The sequence below is a fragment of the Thalia democratica genome, chromosome 3 (assembly GCF_965202585.1).
Source record: "Thalia democratica chromosome 3, ktThaDemo2.hap1.1, whole genome shotgun sequence".
Classification (NCBI taxonomy): Eukaryota; Metazoa; Chordata; class Thaliacea; order Salpida; family Salpidae; genus Thalia; species Thalia democratica.
This window is the reverse complement of record NC_139167.1, coordinates 87,269,671-87,293,894: the sequence shown is the minus strand read 5'-3', so window position 1 is coordinate 87,293,894 and position 24,224 is coordinate 87,269,671. Positions and strand designations below refer to the sequence as shown.

Below are 24,224 nucleotides of genomic sequence, written 5' to 3'. Positions count from 1 at the left end.
TAGTTAGGCTTAATTAACAATGCTGTTTTTTATTTTTGGCTCATTCAATTTTTTACAATTTTTTATCTCACTCAGATTTACTGTTATGCAATCAAAAACAAGGTCAGTTAAATATTTTTATTGTTTAGAAAACATTACAATAAATAATTGCAAGACTTTTTGAAGATTTTTAACTGACAGGTTTGTCAAAAAGTTAAAAAAAAAAAAGTCAGCAGAAAACAAAGGTTTTTGGCAAAAGCTCAGAAAAAGTCAGGAAATTTAATAAAAACATACTCTTAAAATAAGAAAGTTTATCATCACTAATAACTGAAGTCTATTAATATAATTTTCTTAAATTTTTTGTTTGCAATTCATCTATTTTAGGTTCTAATTGAACTGTTGGAGTAAATTAAAATCTTCTATGATTATAAATACTATAAATGTTTATTTTTTGTTTTAAAATGTCTTACTTGAATCAAATTCACAGAAAACTAATACTTTGTGTACTCAAGAAATCACTGGAAATTCAATAAAACTTATAAAGGTACTTAAAATACCATAAAATAGCAACTAGCACCTTTTAAAACTTTCTTTAAATTGAGTAAAATTTTAATTGTTGCCACACACTCATGGTACTCAGATTGTTTTAAACTGCTATAATATTACAGGATAACTTGAGATTTCTTTTTAACTCAGGATGACTAAGGACAGTTTTAAGAATTTTTCAAGTCTTAGGACAGATTTTTTGTCTATATATATATATAACTTTCAAGCATGGAGCTAACATTACCAAATGGAAGCTAGATAAGATTTTTAAAAGTTTTCATAGCTGTTTTTTAAGCTGGGGTCAGGAAATTTTTTTTCAGTTTGATCTGTGGAAACCCTGAAATGAAATGATAAAGTTTGGGAAATTCTGAAGCTCAAGCAAAAGCTTTACATACCAAAACTATTTATTTTCATTTATTTCAATGGATAGCATCTGTAGCTATATATGTTTTATATTGTAAGATATGTACAAAATATTTTTGATAGTGTGGCATTTTATGAGCCACACTATCAAACCACAAAAGAACCATTTTACAATAGTTTACTACATCAATAATTTATCTCTAATTTGGTTGTTTGTATTTAATATATTTTACGCCAGTAACTAAATTATTTCTATGTAATATACTAACAAACAGGTAATTATTTAAATAAAAATGAAGCTGTTTATTTGCTTGTTACTTGTTGGCCTATGCCAGTAATTGAATTATTTTCATAAAATTAAACTAACAAACAGGTATTTGTTTAGATAAAAATGAAGCTGTTTATTTGCTTGCTACTTGTTGGTCTGTGTTATGCCAACACTGAAGTTGCGTCCTCCAATGATACTGTCACTGCAAGTCTGGAAGTGAGATTTTTTTATATATATTTAGTTCATTTAATTTACAAAACGGTTTACTAAAACAATTGTGGACTGAAAAATTAAAACTTAACAAGTTTTAAATTATTTATTTTAAGTATTTTGTATATTTCATATTAGTGTATATCATGATTAGTTGTATATTTTTTTGATTAAAAACTTTATTAGTTATTCACTAGTAGTCTGAAAATAAGAAAAATTTTTTTATATACTTTATTTATTGAATTTACGGCAGGGTTTACTAAAATAGTAACAATGATACTAAACAGTTTTTAAAAGTATCATTTTTAGTATTGATCAATTGTATATTTTTTTAGTTAAAAACTTTATTAGTTAGGGGTTTTAACTCAAAACGGACCATTTATTTAAAATCAAATTAACTTATACTTATATAGATTTTTTTTTTTAAATATAAACAAGCAAATTGAAAAATGTAAGAATTATTAAAATAGTTATACAAAATGTTACTGTGCCTGCAAGAATACAATTTACTAACGTTCAAATAAATTAAATAAGCTGATTTAAATAATCGTACCACTTCACAGAAATGTCATTTAACATCTAAGCATGAGCAATGGATGAACTTTTTTCTGATTTTAAATTGGGAAAACCAAAACATGAGGCTTCAAAAGTATAAGTTAAGAGATTGGCATGGTTGCCATATTACCTGGAAACCTTGAAAAACCTGGAATTCGACAATTTAGGCAAAAATAGCCTGGAATTTTGATCAAAAAACCTGAAATTTTTAATAATTTAAACATTTACAGTAGTAAAATTTTGATTTGACACAAAAAATTTATCATATAGATAAGATTTTTTTGTCATCATAAAAAAAAATTTATTAAATAATACATTTAAAATAACTTTACAGTATCTTTTCAATGTTTTTATACTATTTAACACATTTTCTTATATATAAATTAATTTAAATTAAAGTTACACTCAAAAATGTGTACTTTTAAAATCCTGGAAGAAATTTCAAAAACCTGGAAAAAATGAGTGGCAAACCTGGATTGGTAAAAAGTTACTGGAACCTTAGTTTTATTTCAGTAGCAAAGCAACAAATACTTAACGTTCAAAAATGAAGACAAAACTTACAATAAATCATAAACACTCTTACTTTGTGTGGCATTTAGAGCAAGTTTTTACCAGAATTTTTTTTATAGGAAAAGAAGTTCTTTCCTTGGCAGAAGACTTAAAAAATTGAACTTTCAGACTGTTTAATTTTACAGCAAGGCCATAAGTTTTTGACATTTAACATTTTTTTTTACAAAAATTAACATTGTCTCTTATTTCAAAGCTTAAAGTACAAACTATAGGATAGTTTTTACAGAACTAAAAAAAATCATGTACATTTTATTATACCACATATTTAATGAATTTATTCTTTCAAGAATTCATTTTAGAAACTAATTTTTGGTCAAAGACCTCGTCAGTGCTTAAATATTTCTAAAAAGATATGTAACAGTCATTGAAAATAGCATTTAAACAATTAAATTAAAATAAAACCAAATTTTTACTCAAAATTTTTACTTAAAAAACTAAACAAATCAAATTTTAATATTGAGAGTGAGTTTAAGGTAATACCACATATTTAATTAACCAGCAGTTTAATACCACATATTTACTTAACTTATAAGATATAACAAGTTTTGTAGAAAAATTCTAATACAACTGTATAGAATTAAAAATTTACAAAGGTAATTTTCTCAAAATTCAAAAACTGAATCTCCTCCTCTATTTTTAAAGCAATTTAATTCAAATTTTCAGGAAATGTACTTTTAAATATAACAAACAACTTGTAGGATTTTTGAAAAGTCAGAAAAAAAAAAACTAAAATTAAAAAAAATATGTTTTATTTGTTTATTTTTTGTATAATTTTCCAAAAGTTAAAAATTCTATTACCTACAAATTGTTTGAAATTTATTAAAAACTACTCTGAAAAAGTTTTAAAATGATTGCTCAAAAATTGAATGCGGAGAAAAAGTTTTAGTGAAATAGTCTATTTTTGCCCTTTTAGTTTGTGCCTCCTATAAGATACCTATTGAATGCTCAAACTTTGATTGCTTTTAGATATGTTAAAAATAAGACTCGTTTTTGAAAAAATGTGTTTGACCCTCCTATGCCCTTCACAATGGAAAAAAAAAAGTTTACAAAATTGTCATGCAATTATTACACTGTAAATTCCAAAACCCTTTTTCGAGTTGATACAGTTGTTTTCTTTTAATTAATAGAAGTTATAAAACAACAGCTCTTTTTTTTTTAAGCAAGGCCTCAAACAACTGATTTTCAACAATGGTGATGAAGGAAAAAATAATAATATGATAAAAAACAAACAAATTTTAGAAATCCTGTGTCATGTTTATTACACTGTTATTACACCTTGAAAGGACTTCTAAAAAAATTAAGCTACTGTAAGTTTAACTTTTTCTTCTCATGGCAAGGCAACAAAGTGTTCAGCAAAGAAGATGAAAATTATCTAAAAATTAACTTACAGAAATTTTTTGTTATCACAGTATGGCCCACTAATCACTGACTTTAAACAGTGGTGATGAAGGTAGAAAGATAATATAACAAAATATTAAAACATTTTTTAATCCTGTGTCATATTTGTTATTCTATTACTAACATTGTGCAATTTTAAACAGCTGGGAAAATAAATGCGAATAAAAATATTTTACAACCGTTCTCCTCTCGCATTCAAACTCCTGTTCAAATGGAAGCACTTCTGCAAAAAAAATAAACTACTGTAATTTTAAGTTTTTTTTACAGAAAGGCCATTCAACAGGCTGCGATGAAGGAAGAAAGATAAATATAATATGCGTATTTTAAATAAACCTGTGTCATGTTTTTAATACATTAAAATGGGATCTCTACATTAAAATGGGATCAAAAGATCTCTTCAAACCGTTTGTACAAGACTGAGACTGATTTTTTGATGGTTCTAACCATTTTTTATTTTTGTTTTTAATACAGTTATTTTGCTTTGTGCAATTTCAAACAGCTGGAAAAACAAGCGCATAAAACAATATGTTTCTTCTCTCACAGCAAGGCCACAAGTCGCTGACGTTCAACAACGGCGACGAAGGAAGGAAGTTGACCTGCAAGCTGTCGCACGAGTTCTCCCAAGGAGACTTCACGTGGAGCTACAAGAAGGAAGAGGAGAGTGATTACGATGAGCTGGAAGAAGGAGATACTTATGAGATCGATGAAGAGGATAACAAGAGGTTGTTAAAAACTGTTTTATATTCACTTTACCTAAAATTTGATAATTTAGGCAATAAAACCTGGAATTTAAGAAATTTTGAAAAAAACCTAAAAAAACCTGGAACTTTGAACAAAAAACCTAGAATTTTTAAGAATTTTAACATGTTCAGTATTAAAAATTTTGGTATGACACAAAAAATTTATCATATAGGTAAAAAAAAATTGTAATCACCCAAATTTTTTTTTATTAAAAAACATATTTTATGTATTTTTACAGTATCTTTTCAATCTTTTTATACTATTGAACACAGTTTCTTACCTTAAATTTAACTTTACACTAAAAATAGACCTAAAAATGTGTACTTTTAAAAACCTGGAAGAAATTTGAAAAACCTGGAAAAAATTTGAAAAAACAAGTGGTAACCCTGTATACAGAGAGTGTTAATATTGCCACACACTATGGAAAAATGGCAGGCTGGTATGAAACTTTTGGCAATCTCTGGCTAATGTTTTGCGTGAATACTTTTTGTTAATTTTAAAAAAATTGTTTTGAAAGTAATTTTAATAAGAGGTAAGTATTGTTAAAAGTAATTGATAAGATATTTTTAAATAGTTTTGATGAATGTATGCTACATGTGCTTTATAAGAATTTTGTTTGACAAGTTATGTTGTGTTAGTTTAATTATTTAAAGCATATGAGATTGCTGTTAAAGATTTATGAGAGGTTTGAGTTAACATGATGAAAAAAAAAGAAGAAAATACTTAAGAGATTGATGAAGAAGGTAATAAGATGTTTTATTCATAAAAATGATTATTAATTACTTTTATAATTAGTATACAAATGTGATAAAGAGGCTTGCTGTGGTAATCTATGAATAGTCATTAGGTTTGGAGAGCATAATTTAAAAAAGTTTAGTTTAAGAGGTTTGATTTGTTGCTTTATATTGTGACTTTAATTAATAATTCAAATGTATTGGTACTGTATGCTGAAACAGTTTAACAAGTTGAGCATGAGTAGAAAGTAAAAAATATAATCAGGGTTGTCAAAAAACCTGGAATTTTAAATAACTTTTACATATTAAATTTTACAACTTCAATTTGACAAAAAACCATCTATCTAATATATATTTTTATTTTTTCATCATCAAAAATGTTTTTTAGACACGTTTAAAGTAGCTTTACAGTATCTTTTCAATTTCGTTTACTAAATAACACGTTTTTCACCTTAAGTTTAATCTTAAAATAAAAATAGATCCTAACATGTGTTGTTTTAAAATCTTGGAAGAAATTTTGAAAACCTGAAGAAAATTTTCAAAAACATTTGGCAACTCTGAGTAATTTTTTTCACTTTTAACTCAACTTGTTGAACTGTTTCATCAACTCTGTTTTTGGACACTCAGGCTGACAATTTTGCCTCAAAAAGCAGCAGTCATTGCGTTTGCTAAATAAGTTAATTTAAACCAGGGCTTCCTAAAAATAATTTTTAAATAATAAGTAAAAGTATTCATTAAGCTTTAAACAGCATAAAGTTATAAAACTTAATATGAACTGAGAAGTAAAATAATACAATTATAAACAAATAATTAAAGATACTTTTTCGAGTTATTTGATCAAAATAATTTATAAAAATAAAACTTTATTGAGCTTTGATTTTAGTATATGCAGTATTTAGTATATAAGTTTTATTACGTACATTAATTTTATAATTCAAATAGTTCAACTTTGAAATTTTTGAAACTGGATTACGAGCAAAGAGGCAACTACAAATGTGTTTACAGTTATACCGCTAAAGTAAATGGCACTGACGAACCTAAAACTACCGAAGCAGAGGTAATTGTTTTAAATTAAATCTAAATATTTATTTACAAATGTGAATATAGTTACACTAGTGTTACCAAAACTACTGAAGATACTGAGATTGTTATTTTACACAAATTTAAAACTAAATAAAACTTTTAATGTAAATACAATTAGCTGATGAAACTAAATACACTTAAGTTATTGATTTTTTCTAATATTAAAAACTTATAGCTATATATATAAATATAATTAACGTAAGTGTCAATTTAATTTAAATGTTAAACATGTCTATCATGTAGCGAATTTATATAATTATTTTAAAGTAGTATATTGAATATTATTATGTTATGAATTTATATTAGGTGTGTAAAAACTGACAATTTCAAAAGTTTGTAAAACATGTAATTTATTATTTTAGTCTGTGTTATTTGTGCATTTTGGAGAGCATTTGGGGAGTAATAATATGATGTAGCTTCACAATGTTTATTTTTTTAATTAAGCTTTTGCCATTTTTATTTATAAAGATGTTTTCCGACTCGTTCAAGCTTACAAACACCATTTTTGGATACTTTAAAGTTTACAGTTTTTTTATTGCAAAAATATTAGTTTTTATATAATTTTGTTTCTCAATGTAACTTGTAAACACACATACAAATAGTTCGGTTTTTAAACTGTTACTAATTTGCAAAATCACTGATAAAAACAGTATAATATTTTTAATATTTGATTAAGATAAAAATTTGCAGTAGATTGTATTTTTGTAACAAAACTTATCAAACTATTATGTTAGTATATGTCAGAATTGAGGTGTTTCTCTTATTTAAACATATATAAGTTAATTATGTGTTTTATTTAGGTTTTTACTAAACAACTTTTTTTTTACTTCTTATCATAAATATTTTTTTGTTTAAATATTTTCAATGATTAAATTTCTAAAATAAATCAAGTTTAAATTTTTTCAAACCTCAGATTTTGAAATAGCAACACTTTTTAACATAAATTTTCAAAAAGTATTTAAAAAAGACGAGAGTTACCAGTCTTTTAAGCTACCCCAAAAGAATTGTAGTAAGATGCAAAATTTTTTCATAACCTATGAAGACATTATAAGTTCAATTAACCACTTAAAAGATAAAATCATAAGAACGCCAGAAAACATTCCACCCTATTATATCAAGCATGTTATCCAATCAATAATATTTCCACTTTCATTAATATTTAATTGCTCTCTAGAACTATCTGATGTTCCTAAACAATGGAAAACATCTTTTATTATTCCTGTGCACAAGAAAGGTAATATACACGATGCATTAAATTACAGACCAATATCTCTAACAAGTGGCTTTTCAAGAATTTATGAACATATTGTATCTGTAAAAATTCTCAATCACCTCTTTGATAACAAATTATTAACTAACAAACAGTTTGGTTTTGTTCCAAACCGCTCATCAACCATTCAACTGTTAACATGCTTACATTCTTGGTTAGTTCCTTATCTCAAAAATGAATTTACTAAAGTAGTTTATACGGATATTCAAAAAGCCTTTGATTCAGTATCACACAAAAGATTATTAAAAATTTTAAATCAGTATGGGCTACATGAAAGCTTAATTGATTGGTTTGATAACTTTTTAAATAATAGATCACAAAGAGTACTCATCAATAATACGCTTTCTGACTCTTTAACAATCTACAGTGGAGTACCACAAGGTGGTGTAGTTGGTCCCCTTCTCTTTTTAATTTATATTAATGATATTTGTTCAAACATTCATATTAAAAGTGAGTTAAGCTTATTTGCAGATGATGCCAAAATCTTTAGTCAGTCAAATACTTCATTACAACTATCTTTAGATAATATTTACATATGGTTAAAAACAAGAAAACTAAACTTAAATCCTAGCAAATGTAAAATTCTAACCATTAACAAAAAAGAATCTTCTCCAACTGACCTCTTAATCAATAACATTAAGTTACCAGAAATTAAAGTTTTTAAAGATTTAGGAATTTATATTTCCAAAGATTTGAAATGGAATGAACATATCAACTATTTATATAAGATTGCAAAAACTACATGTTATCAAATATTGAAAAGTTTTAAAACTAATTCTGCTTCAATTCTGACAAAACTATTTAAACATACGTTCGCCCTAAACTTGAGTTTAGTACCCAAATTTGGTCACCCCATTTAAAAAAGGATATTAACAAAATTGAATCTGTGCAAAGGAGTTTTACCCGTCATATTTGTAATCGTTGCAACATATCTTACACGTCATATAATGATAGAATGATTAAATTTGGATTGAAATCACTGGAATATAGAAGATGGGAATTTGATTTATTAATTCTTTACAAAATTATCAATGGCAAATATAAAAGTTTTTTTAACCAGTTTTTTAATTTTTCCCAAAATAAATATCAACTAAGAGGAAATAATTTGAAAATAAAATGTAAACATGATTTTCAAAACAGTCAGTGGCAAGGCGCATTTTTTCACAGAGCAAAAGCTATGTGGAACAGACTACCTCAGGATATAGTATCTTGTGAGAGGGTAGAACAATTTCGTTTAAAGCTAAAAAGATTTGACTTAAATACGATAAATACCAGTAAAATTAACTAATTTTCCACTGTAACAAAAGGAAAAATATTCGTTTCCCTACGCCTCCCCCCTACAAACTATTAGTTTACTTATATATTTTGTAGTTATGAATATTGTTTTATAAGCCATGATTTTAGACAAACTTCTTTACTGTGTGTACTAAGTAATATATAAATTTGAATTTTTTGAACTGAATTTTCAATTTAGTTCATTTGTTTATCATATTGTGTTTAACTTTGTGTTTCCATTTAAATTATGTTTGTATATATATATATATATATGTATAATTTATCTTAAAGTTTTGAATATAAGTTTATTTTCTTTTTCTCTTTTTGTGTGTCCTGTTTAAGTGGCTCAGGTTTTGATGCCTGAGTCCAACATTGCACAATAAACAATATAATAATAATAATAATAATAATAAATAGTGCAGAAATTTATAAGTTATGACATGAATAAAACTATTAATGATTAACTATGTATTTACTCAACTTAAATAATAAAATTAGTTATATTTTTATAAACTTGCTGTTAACTTATAATGAATAATTTAACTAAAGGAGTCTTACAAAAATGGTATACTAAAAGAAATTTTAGTAAACATACAATTTAACTTTAAAGTTACTTCTATTTTAAGCACAACTAAAAACAAAACAAAGTAGTTTATAGGTTAGACTTTAAAACGTTATAAAATATTTTTCTTATGTTTATAATAGTAAAAATACAAAAAAATATGTTTTTTAGTTTTAAATGAGCTTAATTAAGAAGTCAATTAAAACTTTATCAAAACAAAATTTAAATCTTGTGTTTTTTATAATATAGTCAGCAGTATTTTAGCGTACTATTGATTTTATGTATGCAAATGTTCATAATTTTTCAATGTATAAGTTTTTAGTGTTTGTGGTTTTTACTCATAGGTAATAAAAGTATATCAATTATTTTATTTTTAGCAAACAGTTTTTCATATTTAAGCAACTATGTATAATTTATAGCCATTGTTAAGTTTGTAAATTCAACATTTATTAGACTTTTAAAAAGTTGTATTGTCATTTTTATAAATTCATAGTTAATAATTCATTTAGTTAAACTTCACTTAAGTTCAATGAGGTAAAACATATATGTTGTTTAGTTGTCATTTATGATCTTACACACTTATAAAAAGGTAAAAAAAATAACTTAATGTACAAGTTACTGGTTTGGAAACTTTACTTGTAAATTTGTTATTAAATTTAAAAAAATTAGAGTTAATTTGTAAAATAATTTTATCACCAAAAATTATAGCAAAATGATAATGAAAGTAAATTTTTTTTTCGATTCTTCTATCAGCCAGCAAACGTATAACTTTGTCATTTCAGCTTTTTTTACTGCGTAGGTACAAAAACTACTTTTTTAAAAATTATAGATTAAAACAATGTATTTCAAAAGACAGACCTAAAGCTTTATTTAAAAAATAATATATTTTTTGCTCAATATACGTAATACTGTTTTAAAATACAACTTTCTGCGAAAATTAAAGTTCTTTATATATATCAAAAAACAACTGCAAATTTATTAGCAATAATTGTTTATATAATGATTAATAATGTTATACTTACAAGTTCTAGTATAGTACAGCCTTTTTTTTTACATTGTATTTGCTTCTGAGTTTGTATTTCCTAGCTAAATGAACTGTAGAATTATGTTAGATTTTTTTTTCTTTTTTTATTCTATATTTATATTTCTTTTTTAAAAAGCTTTATTTAAAAATTATACTTGTTAATAAAAAATAGTTGAATTTAGATAATTTGTATAGAAATAGATTTATTAAAGTATCAAAGTATTATAGTCTTCATAGTAGTTCATGTATTCTTCTAACAGGTACAAGACTTTTAACAGATTCTTATTTTTATCAACTTCATAATATTATCACATTTAAATACCATAATGCTTGTGCATACCTGTATTTTTATACACATTATCGTTTATGAGAAATTGAGATAAAAAAATCAAGTTATACATTATATTTTAATAATTGTTTATACGTACTAATATATTTTTATACAGATTCTCGTTCGTGTGAAGGACAGGCTTGCTGCTTTGTGGCCATTCTTGGGTATCTGTCTTGAAGTTTTGATCCTTATATGTGTTATATTCCTGTATGAAAAGAAATCTAAAAAGGTAATTGTTTGGAATTTATTATTTTAAATTGACTAATTCTTAGGAAATCGTCTCAAAGTTTCGATACTTATTTGTATCATTTTTTTTACGAAAAAAATCTAAAAAGGTAGTTTATTTGAGTAGTTCAAAAGACTTTATTATTTTTTAACCTTGTGAAAATAAGTCTGAAAGGGTAGAGTTGTCAGTCTATTTAAAATTAACTATTTCGTTGTCATCTGTTCCAAAGTTTTAAATCTGATTTGTTTTATAATCTTGTATGAAAAGAAATCTAAAAGGGTAACTATCAATTATTTCAAAAAATTACAACTCTAAATTGACAATAAACTTCAAAAGATTGTTTTTCTGTAAAAACAAATTAAAAAATACTGTAGTTGTTAATGCTATGGCGTATTCAAAGTTGAAATTGTTAAATATTGTAAATCCAAACTGAAAAAATTAATTTGAGCTGTTTAAAATTTCTAACTTTTTAGTTTTAATGAACTTTAAATAGTATATCCATTCATACTCCAATACAATAACTTCATGCATCATAAAAATTAAATAGAACTTTTGCAATCAATATGATTATGAAAAGTTTTTACCATTAAAAAGTTTTAGGCTCATCATGTATTATTTTATATAATTTAATTTATCGTATTGTAATTTATTTCAAAAACAAAAACTATTTAAAACTTTAATAAGTTCTAGTTAACTACAAAAAAGATAGTAGATTTAATTTATAAGTTGATATATTCAATACTACTTAAAACAAATGAATTTCAAAATTTCTATATTATATTATGCACTCACTGTGAAAAACAAAAGGTTAAGCGTGTTGCTTATAAGATAAAATTAATTTAATTCGTTCAAAAGCCAATATCTGTTGTCAAATTGCCAACTTAAAGCTTTAGAGAAAGATTATTCAGTTTAAATTGATCAACTTTAACCCTTTGCTTAAGCTGAATTACTTTAATATAGAATTGTATTTCTTAGAAAATCTATTAAGTTTTCCTATATAGTTTAATATAATTTTCAAATATAAACTTATTAAAATTAAACTAGTAGTTTGTTAATGCTAGTTTCAGTTTAAAAGTGTAAAATAAGTATCTAATACATCCATTAAGTAAATTTGTTGAAAAATTGCCAACTTAAGGCTTTGGAGAAAAAATATTAAATTTACACTGATAAACTTTAGCCCTATGCTTTAGCTGAAGTTGCTTTAAAGTTTATTTTTTTATATTTTTTATATTTTATTGTCTTAAATAACTTTCTAAGTAAGTAATTATAAAAGTTAAGTTAGCAGTTCCTTATAGCTTGTTCTATTTTAAAATTATTGTTCTGAGTATTCAGTATAAATGTGCCGCAATTAAAGTACAATATTTTTGAAAATATTTAAAATAATATAAAACCTACAGTTTAAGTTTTATTTTCTATTCTAAAAATAAAAGGACACACTAAATATTTTTTAATTAAGTAGTTTAAAAGGTTAATAAAAGCTATTTAAAAAAAAATTGTAAGTGGAACTGTTGTAAAAGTACTTTCTTTAAAAAGGTTATATAAATTATAAATAGTTCAAGTTTTTAAAAAAATAAAAATATTGTATAGAATATTCAATACTGAATTAAAAATTGTCAAATCATATATCTCTTAATTTAGAATATAATAATACTATACACTCCATTTTGAATACTCACTTTTAGTTTGTCAATTACATTGATATATTATTTATTTGTAGTATTTTTCTTGTAGATGTTTTAATAATTTACATTCTAAATAAGTCACATGTACTTGACATATGATTATTTCTTTGTTTTAAAACACAAAGGTTTAAGTATAAAAACATTTAAATTTGTATATGCTGTGTGAGTTTTTGAAATTATTTTCAAAATAAGTATGCTACACATAAAGAATTTATTACAACAAAAATGTACTTGTAAGAACAAAATAAATTGTAAAATTTTGAAAGTTTATTAATATTCATATTTGAACTTCTGTTTTTAAGTTCAGTAATTTAAAAAGTTTTTAACTCACATTTCAACTCTGAGTTCAGTGGTTAAATAGTAATCTCTTTCTCTACTTTGTGCTTTAAAATTTAATTTTACTACATTTTCTTAAAGTCTAATGTGACCAAAAAACATTGGTGAATAAATTTATTTGAAAAATTTTTAAGTTGTTTTAAGATAATATTTTTGTTTGTCAAAAAAGGCACATATAATTTGCATAAGATGTTTTTATTGTGAAAAAAATAGTTTTGTATGTTTTAACATATTCCCTTACAAGTTAAGGTTTAAATCTATTGAGATGTATATTTTTGTATTTTTTATGGCCTTAGAAGTTTGAAATTATAGTTAAATATAAATAAAACTTAGTATTATTGAAAATAATTCTCAAGTTTATTAGTTTTTTACTATTTTAGTATTGTAAAACTTTATAACCTTTAAGTACAATAATGTTTTCTCACATAAAAAACAATGTTTACCTAAAAAATAGTTTAAAATACGAATTAGCACAAAATACATACTTAAAATTTATTTATATTGTATATTTAAACTAGTGCTTAAAAATGCTCAAAATTTATAAGGTAATAAAATTAAAGTCTAAAACTATAAGTGAATAATAATTTTTTAAATGTTTCAGTAAAGAAATTACAAAGAACTTAACTTTTATAGAACTTTAAATCAAAATTTTTAACTAATAAAATTTATAGGGTTTAAAAAATTGAAAATAAGTGTAAACGCTTTACTTTAACCTTTAATAAATTAAAGATTACAAAAACAATTACTTGAGGCATACTTAGTATATTACATTTTATTGTTTGTTTGTGCATTGCAAAATCTTTAAATTGTCTACAATTTTAAACTTTCTTAGAAGTTACATCTTTGAGCGCCAATTACTATTTACTTTGCATTCTTTGCATATCATTCATTTCTATATTAAGATTTGTTATATAGGTATAGTTAGTGAGCTATTGTTATTTAAAGCATTATTTTTATTGGTTTCTTTAAGTTTTTCTGTAATACTTTGAATTTTAAAGTGATAACAAAATAAATCAAACAAACAATAAAATGTAATATACTAAGTATGCCTCAAGTCATTGTTTTTGTAATCTTTAATTTATTAAAGGTTAAAGTAAAGCGTTTACATTTATTTTCAATTTTTTAAACCCTATAAATTTTATTAGTTAAAAATTTTGATTTAAAGTTCTATAAAAGTTAAGTTCTTTGTAATTTCTTTACTGAAACATTTAAAAAAATTATTATTCACTTATAGTTTTTATTTCTTAAACAAACTTTAAAAGTAGTTCAAAAAAAGTTTGAATTATTTTTTATTGAATTTATAATGTTTACCTAGCTACCAAAGTTTTACATTGAAAGCATTGTACAATAAAACAAGATAAACATATACAATATATTTCCTTAATCTGATTGAAACTTAAATGTTATATTCAAAATTATTTCTCTATACAACAAGTTAAAGTTAAAAATCTGTTACTTAAGAAGAAATACTTAAGAAGAACAAACTAAATCTTTGTTATTTACGGTACGATTATTGAAGTATGAAAACTAAAACTCCTTTTTTTTTGAGCATTAGAAACATATTTGTCTATAAAAGTAATATGACTTTACTTACTGAAATTTATTAAAGTTGAAAGCAGTGTTATATAAGAATAACTTATTTTTTTAAAGTTGTTTTGGTACGAATTGAAACGCACATGCTTTAAACAAAGTTTGTATGAAGCCAAAAACACAAATTTGCATAAAAGTAAAATTTCGAATGTTAAAACCTAAGTAGTTTTAGTTACAATTAACGCTTATCTGATAATTTATCCAACATTTTAATACATAATTAAATTTATATTTTATTAATAGTTTGTTAAACTCAGATGTTTCTATATTTAGTTTTAAGTTTTTTTTTTATAGTTTTAAGAATATTCTGTTTAAATAGAATCTTTAACACAAAATTTTACTATTAAGACTAGTGTGTTTTTTTGTTACAAACGAAATTTATCGGATTTTTATAAAAAATTTCACCATAAAAATGAAACCACAAGATATTTTAATTTAATACTTTTGTGCAGATTAAAACTAATATCTAAAGGCTTCATCTCATTTAAGTTGTTGTAAATAAAAAGCGTTAGAGCGAATTTTTAAATGTTAAGACATAATCTGGTTTGTGTTTTTGTTTAATTAAGTACTAAATTAGAACAGCAAAATACATGTTTAAACATTGCAGTATAAGTAATCGTATAAATCAGTTTCTGATTTTCATTCTAAGTTGGTTCTTTTTCAAACTATTGTTAATGCAAACATATGTTTAGAAATACTGTATTATATATACTGTTCAATTTGATATGTGTAAATTAGAAGTTAATTTTTAATGCATATTATGAAAAATAAACTTAATTATGTATATTTTTGTAATAAATATATTTATATGCTTAAAAAAACATGAAACCTTTATTTAAACCTAAATTTTATAGTTTTAAATTTTGTTTTTTAAGTCCAACTTAATCGTTTTTATACTGTATAGTTTTTTTTGTATAAGTTGTTTTTTAGGATTTTAGTCTAAAAGATTTCAACAATAAACCTATTTATTGTTCTGTATTTTTTGTAAAAAGTATATAAACATTTAACTTTTTGAAAACAAATACCATAATTAATCGTAATTAAACTTTGTTTTGTAATACAAATAAATTTTAATTTTCTATTATACTGACTTGAAAACATTAAAAGCTAAATATTTTAAAAAAGCTATCTTTCAATTATTAGAAAAGTTCGAAGCTTTTTAATTTAGTTACTTAAGTTTAAAGTTTATTGTATATTTTGCATTTGTAGAAAAAAGTGATTAAATGGTTGATGTATTTATGAACTGTAAATAATTTTGTTTATAAACATGATTTTATTTAAGTTTCAAATTAAAACTTGATCATTTCTTAAAACTGTATTTGGTTTTTGTTGAACAAAGTAAATTGTTTTTGTAAAACATACCAAAAAAAAAATTAACTGCTTTCAACAAAGTTTCAAACTAAAAAGTATATGTTACTAAAAATTACTGTAGGTTTCAACGTTTTAAATCATTTTATGGATTTAAGCCGACAGAATTTAAAATTTCCATACATATTTGCAGCAAACGTCAAAAGAGAGCTTGTTGTTGCAGCTCACATAATAAAATCGATATTTTTAACCTTCGTTCATTAACTATGCTTTTTTTCTCTATACTTTATAACAGGTCATTTTTCAAAATGAAAATAAAAAAAAATTAAATATAAGTCTTTACATTTAGTATGAATTTTGTCAAATAGTTTTAAATAATTTATAAGAAATTCAGCCACAAAAACTGCATTAAATTCCAAAATGAACTTACAGAGTAGCTTAATTTTGCAGCTATCTAATAAAAATCGATATTTTAAATTTGCCTTAGTGCTTAACCTTATTTTATTTTCCTTTATGACACAGCTTTTTCTTTGTGAAAAAAAAATTAATTTCAAGTTTGGAGTATAAGTTTTGTCGTGTAGTTCAGGTTAAGACTACAGAAAATTTTTATTTGAGAAAATAAATTACCTTCTAAATTAAAATGCCACAAAAACTTTCTTGTTTGCTTCAACTAAATTCTAAAATAAGTTTGAAGCAAACATCAAAGAATGCTTATTTTTGCAGCTAAAAATCGATATTTTCAACCTTCGTTTATTCACTATGCAAAATTCTTTTGTCTTTTGTGTTAGCTTTATAGCACACCTTTTTTTTTTGTGAAAATAAGTATGATTTTTAAGTAATATATTTTACTACTTTTTATAATTTTACATGCTTTTATGAAGCATTTGTAATTTAATTACATAAAAATCTAGTTTATGGTTTTAAAATGCCTGTTTTTTAATTTTGAAATAAAGTTTAAACTATGTTTGACTTACATTTTTCTGCTTAAAAACAGGCTTGGTCAACTATTTTTTCATATGGAAACAAAATTTGTCTATTTTAAGATGTACATGAAAATGTTTTATGTAGTTTTTTTTGTTTTTATTTTTCTAACGACTTCTATGCAATCACATTTTACCTAATTAAAATAAAACTAGAAAAATTAGCTCATTTAGAAAACGTTATGGCGTTTTAGAACAATTAAATAGTTCAAAAGAATAAATTGTGCTGTAAAATAGTTATGGTTTTAATGTAATTATAAAAATACACATAGATTTACTTATATTTTCTGCACACTAATAGTTCTCTAAAACATTTTTTTATAGAAATAAAAAAATTACACTCAAAGGTTATTGATCAAAATTGATACATAAAAAGTCATAATCTATAATTATACGTTTTATGCATAACAAAGTCATAAGTTATAATTAGCCAATCATAACTTAATAAATATGACACACAGGCTGCAAAGTTTAATTTATTATAGCTTTAAAAGTAAAATTTTTAAAAAAACTTTTGTTCATTATAATTCTTTTATACTAAAATACATAGTTATTTGATTAAAATAATCAAGTTAAGGACTTGTACTAAAATACCAACTTTTAAAACCATGTTATTTCAATAACAAACACCACAGCTTTTATCAGTGCGCTGTAAGTGTTGTAACGTCATAATACGTACATTGTATGCGTTATTACGTAATAATACGATTGTTTTGACACATAACTGTTATGTGTATGTTTACTCACGTTCATAGATGACAACTTGTTTACGTAGATAAACAGTTAAATTAAAAATAACTATTGATAGTACAAAATTATTGATGATCTGTTTAAAAAAATGTATTTAATTTTATTTAATTTATTGTTTTGCTCATGCTTATTCACCTTTGTACATGACAACTTGTTACGCACAAAAATCGACTGTAACTATTAGTTTACAATGCAAAATGTGTTTATATATAAATACAATGCAAATATAAATGCAGTGTTTTTGAATATTGGTTTTTTTTTTCGCCAAAAATTTATAAAAAGTCTTAACTGAGTATTTTATTTTGTAAATAACATCATTTTCAAAACAACTTATGTGCATTATATTTTTGGTTTATTTTTTTTTAATATTTGTGTTTTATATATGAGTAAATACACCAACAATTTAAATAAATAAAGTATAATTATTGAGCTGGTAAATAACAAGTTGTTGAAGTAAATAGAAAATATTGCAAATTTAATGCAAATAACTGTGGTGTGATTTTCAGTATTTGCTTTGTGTTTTAATCTGTTTTTGCAGAAAACTATGTTAAATGTTGACTGTTTTTAAGTTTGCGTGAAATAAAGTTCCATGTTTTAAAAAACTAAATTTTATACTAACAAGTTTCTCATTCAATAAATTTTACAGCATTTACTGTTTTCTAATTTAAAAGTTCTGCAGAATATAGGTTTCGTTAGTAAATTTAACGCAATTTAAACATTAATAAACAATTGATAGTTTTTGTTTTAATTACCACTAGAAGGATATTTAAAGTTCTAACTAAAGAGAAGTTAACAAATCAATATTAAATACTAACTGGAATAGCTTGTTTACCTACAAGTTTTGGACTTTAAACTTTAAAATATTGAAACTTTTAAACGTTTTATGCTTATAACATGGAATAATCTGTAATTATTCCGTGATGATTAAATTTCTTAATTTTAGATTTTTGTATAATATAAATCAGTTAACTAAAATATTTTTACGTTTTTAAAACAAAATTTTCTTGTATTTTGGTTTGTTCGGAGTATAAAGGCGTTGTTCAAATATTTATTTAACCAAATAAACAACAATCATAAAGCAACCTTATTGTATCAATTTTAAGGCAATTTATGAATAAAATTTGAAATCATTATTTTTTGAATAAGATTTTAAACACTAATTTAACTAAAACACTAAACATATTGAAATTATTATTATAGATATTGAAGATAAGACAATTCTAACAATGATAAACTTTTTTTTGCCTAAAATTCTAATGCATAACAGTTATTTCAAGGAAAGTTTGAACACAAATAATAAATATAATTTATAAAAGCATTGCTAATAATTGTAAATATTATTATTTTATTAATTATTATCCAAACAGGCAATGCTTACTAACGACGATTTAACTCGAAACTTAACCAAAAAAAAAGAATAAAAAATATATTTATTTATTAAAATAATACAAACACAATATATTTTTAATAAACAATTCATTTTTATAACAAAATAACTTTGTTCTTATATTTTTGTTTATATGACATATAAAGGCGTTCTTCAAATATTTATTTAACCAAATAAACAACAATCATAAAGCAAGCTCATAGCATCAACTATAAAGCAATTTATGAATAAAATTAGATATTATTAGTTTTTAAATTGGTTTTTAAACACTAGTTTAACTAAAACACTAAACATATTGAATTTGTTATGACATTTGAGATAAGATAATTCTAACAATGAAAAAGTAAAGTTTTAGTTTGCCAAAGTTTCTACTGCCTAACAACTTATACAAGTTTTTATTAATCTCCAGGGAAGTCTGAACAAAATAATAAATATAATCTGTAAAAGAATTACTACTAATTGTATATATAATCAATTAAATACTAATAGTATAAAATAAGATGTGTAAAACAGTTTTAATTAAAATTTATTTTGATTATACAGGCAATGCTTTCTAATGACGATTCAACTCACAATTGAGTACAATTTTATTTTGTAAATAGGATATAACAAAGATTTAAGTTTAATTGTGAATACTGTTTTCCAAACAGGCAATGCTCTCAAACGACGATTCAACTCAAAACTTCACCAAGGAAGAAAATATTAAATATATTTATTTGTTATATATAAAAAGATGTGTATAACACTTTCATTTAAAACTAATTTAATCAAACAGGCGATGCTCAGTAGCGACGAATCAACTCAAAACTTCACCAAGGAAGAGAACGTCCCTCTTAAAAGCGATGATGACACAAGGCACAGATCCACCAACAACTCCAAGTAGATTTGAAATAAAAATTGGGGTAAATTTGATGAAAATTTTCATCTTATCATGGGTTACATCTGCTGTGATTTGATGTAAAGATTTCTTTTTTTCCTCATCATGTTAAATATGTTTTTGTTGCTTTTTCTATCTGTATACAACACACAGGTATACCAATAACTTAAAATAGATTTGAAATGAAAAAAACTTTAATTTTGGTTACGTCTTCAGATTATATGATAACGATACTGACATGTTATTATTTTGTTAACTTCTTAAGAAACACTATATTTTTTCATGTTTCAATTCAAATAGTGACACTAAATAACTACATGTTGAGATACAGTTGTCTTTTCTATAGCTTATATAATCTTAGATCTTTATTTTTTGAGACACATCATTTATAATTGTTTGTTACAATTTAATTAATTACTAAAAGTTTGGACATTTTTCTAAAGATCATTTATTTTTGGTTATAATTTTTTCTTGTATGATTTTTCTTGTAAATTATTTCTTCCCAAATGACTTTAATTTTGATTATGATTATTTCTACCGTATATTAGTATTACCAACTGATTTGATAACTGCATCAAGTTAGTACTTTAAAAGTTTACAATTCATTTAACAATATCAATTTACTTCTTTTACAATTCAAATTCCGGAGGTTATCTAATTAAAGTTGTTTTTACTATGTCTTGCTTATAAATATTCTAACAACTAATAAGGGGGTTTTTATAGCGCCAATGGAGATTATTTTGGTTGCTTAATATTTTTTTTTTCTCAAAATTTTTAAAAATATTAAAATATTGAAAAATAGATATTAATAAATAATTTCAATACATATCACTTACAAATGTTGACTTTTAAATTTTTATCGTATTTTTTTTTACTTTGGTGTATCACTTAAAGTTGCAATGAGATATTTTTTAGCTTGAACGAAGTATTTCGAATTACTAGATGTATGTTACAAACACTTTTTAATCTGATTAAAACTATTTCTTGAACTAATTATTAGCAATGGATAAGTTTATGGTTGGTTAGAAGTTTTTGTAAGTAATTTTTTTTTTCAAGTTTTAAACCTAAAAAAAACATGTATTTTATATTACAAGGTTTGTAAAGCTGTATACAATCTAATGAACATACATCTATGTTTTTTTCATACAAAAAATAAAGCGGTACCCAATTTATTTCTATTAAAAAAATATCTAACATATCTTTAAAGTGTAAAATAAATTTACTTTTTAGTTTCTGATTAAAAAATTCTTTTTTTCCAAACTATTTTTTTTTAATCATGAAATTTACTATAGCTTTACTTATTTGAATTTTCCCCTCATACCTTAAAACTAATTGATTTAATAAACAACATACATGTTTATAATAAATATGGTAAGTGCATGCTACTGTTCTAACATATACTGTCAAAAATTTGTAGTACATTTTATTTTTATCACATATGTCAAAAAACTTATGATATCTTTGTTGTAACTTTTACTTATTCTTATATACGTTTTGAACTTCGTTTTTAAAACTTATTTTGAAATAAACAAGAAAAAAAACTAAGTATTAAATCAGAGGTTTAAAAAAAATAAAAATAAACTTTGACTCTCTTTAGATGACTATCTTTTTTTTTTCTTTTGCTTTTCAAGTGTTTTTATAATGAGTGTCAATTTCAAATATTTGTCAATTTAATTAAAGTTACGTTTATTTCGAAGGTATATAGTACTTTAATATTTATCATGATTTTTTATTTTCGAATTAAAATCTTTTTAATCGTGCATATTCTATGATTTCAAATAAAATAGTTATTATGTCACTTAATTTTTATTTACTCATACTATTGTTTTAGTATATGATTTTATGTGTTTACAAAAAAGATTCAAATTTTCTTAAACTTGTTAGACTTTCAATATAAAAATAAATTGGTATATATAGTAAAAATAAAAGTAATTTACAAATAGTTGAAACAATTTATACGCATACTTGAGCAAATGACGATGCAAAGTTTTATTTTGACATTACTGGTTTTTTAAACATGTATAACTTTAAAAACTAATAAATATACCAGAGTTTTTTATTAAGTATTTAAGCAAAAGTAATAAATGTTAGCGAGTAATGAATGCGTTTGTAATTTTTAGTCTTAAAGTATTATGCAATATCTTGAGAAAAATTAAAAATACACTTCTCTAACTAATGATATCAAATTATTAAAAATTTCAGAAATTTTCTCCATGAAGAAAAATCACTACTCCCTTTTCAAATATCATTAAAACATGTTTACTACTAGAAATTGTTTGTAAAAACGTTTTACAAACGTAAGCTTTTTTAACATAGATTAAACTTATAGGGTGCTACTTTGAAAAATGTTTACCTTAATGTTTTTAGATTTATTTTTTCTAGCCTAACTTATCTAATAAATTTATTATTTATTACGGGGTTCTCACTCTAACTGCCTAATCAAGGAGTCAATAACAGTTATTTTAATAAAGCTAGCAAATTTCATTGATTATCTAAATTCTTCTGACTTTAGGTTTAATGGTGCTAGTTCACAAGTAAATAACTTTAAACCTTTTTAAAAAAAAAACTGTAGTTTTCATAAAACAAGATGTAAACTTGATCAGTTTCTTACTTACAGACTAGTAAGAATCTTATCTGATAAAAATTTAGTGTTTAAGATTGGAAGTTTGAAAAGTTTTGGAACACCCTTTACATATTATTAACTATACAACTTGAAAAAATATATATAATAAAACTAAATTTGTAATAAATTTACTGTGAATTTGAAGCTAACATCTATTTTAAGTTATAATACATTTCAAACATAATTATCTATACAGAAGTTCTTATGTAATTTGTTCTAACAATTGAGTTAAAATTATTAAAAATTGACAGCATAGATAACTTAATATTGAATAACAGTAAAAGTGTAATTTAGAAAATGTTATATACTTGTAAATTAACGTATACCACAAGTAGTAGTAAAATGAACTGATTCAATCAACATTTACCAAAAACTTACTCAATTATTACTTATGGGAATGTCAAACAGTGAAAAAAGGCTTGTAGAAACAGAAAAATGTTTTAAGTAGTCTAGCAAAAGATCAACATTTATTTATATTTTTATTATAAAATTATTAATTATTATGACACCTTTGAAAACTGCATATGAAAATTTTAAAACAATATTAAAAGGACAAAAGGATTTTTATCTCAGATCTTAAAAATTTGAATGCAATTTGCATTTTAAGCCTAAAACAAGAGGTTTTTAACACGAATAGTAAGCTTTCTTATTTGAACTGTAAATTTAAATTTGTTAATTGAACACCTTATTAATTCATTATTGTTCATTCAACTTTTATTCAATTTTTATTTTTGCAGAGTGTGTGTATTTGTAAGTTAATTTACTGTATTTCATTTAGATATTATTGATTGTGTAATTGCTATGTTTACCTGATGGTATTACACTTATGAGCCTGGCGAAAATAATGTTTGTGTATATTTTTTAACTAGAAAATTGTATCATTAAACCATATCTACTTGAAGTAATTTTTTAATTTGTTGTAATTGTGTTGTATAGTCATATATAAACAATTTTTTAATATTTGAAAAACTACTTCAAAATTTACAATCTTAGCATTTTATTTTGTATAAATGTATCACTTAGTTTTTTTTCTAAACAAGAAAATTATTAAAAATTCATCCTAAACGTAGCTACCAGGTTAACATAATAAAATTTCCTGACAATTACTCATGCATTCAGAAAAATTTAGAACAAACAAACGTTCAGTATTCAAATATCTTTATTTCTTAAATACTGGCAACTCTGATGATATAAAACTAACTTTTAAAATATTTTTGCAGATCGACTAAACTTTAATATTTATTTATAATGGACTAAAGTTTGAAATAAATTTACAACTTTTGCACTAAGGTATAAGGTAGACTATTAAAAATTCAAAACTATGAGATATCTAGAAATAAAACATACCAAAAATTAAATAAAATATTGAAATGTTTTTAAATACTATGTATTAGCACATTAGGTATTTTTTTAATATTTTAAATAACTTTATTTACTTACAACATAAAAAACAGTTAAAAATGTCTTTACAAATGTCTAAAACAAAACCTTTAATTAAAATAGTTAAACCTGGAGCCAAAAGATAAAAGTATAACTATTTCAGCACAAACTAAAAG

General features: G+C 23.4%; 1 protein-coding gene across 1 annotated transcript; it reads left to right on the top strand.

The window, feature by feature from the left end:
* The first annotated feature begins 1,259 nt into the window (after positions 1-1,259).
* LOC145831448 (basigin-like) lies at positions 1,260-21,796 on the top strand. Its single transcript, XM_082938708.1, has 5 exons — positions 1,260-1,372; positions 4,433-4,611; positions 6,307-6,421; positions 11,025-11,138; positions 19,944-21,796. The coding sequence occupies exons 1-5, from the start codon at positions 1,280-1,282 to the stop codon at positions 20,049-20,051; spliced, it is 609 nt and encodes a 202-aa protein (XP_082794834.1). The 5' UTR covers positions 1,260-1,279; the 3' UTR covers positions 20,052-21,796.
* Positions 21,797-24,224: the final 2,428 nt, after the last annotated feature.

Excerpts from the sequence above, each read along its gene's own strand:
- LOC145831448 (XM_082938708.1), top strand. The coding sequence starts at position 1,280 with ATGAAGCTGTTTATTTGCTTGCTACTTGTTGGTCTGTGTTATGCCAAC. Across the intron at positions 6,422-11,024 it reads CTAAAACTACCGAAGCAGAG|ATTCTCGTTCGTGTGAAGGA; the intron begins GTAATTGTTTTA and ends ATTTTTATACAG. Across the intron at positions 11,139-19,943 it reads ATGAAAAGAAATCTAAAAAG|GCGATGCTCAGTAGCGACGA; the intron begins GTAATTGTTTGG and ends TTAATCAAACAG.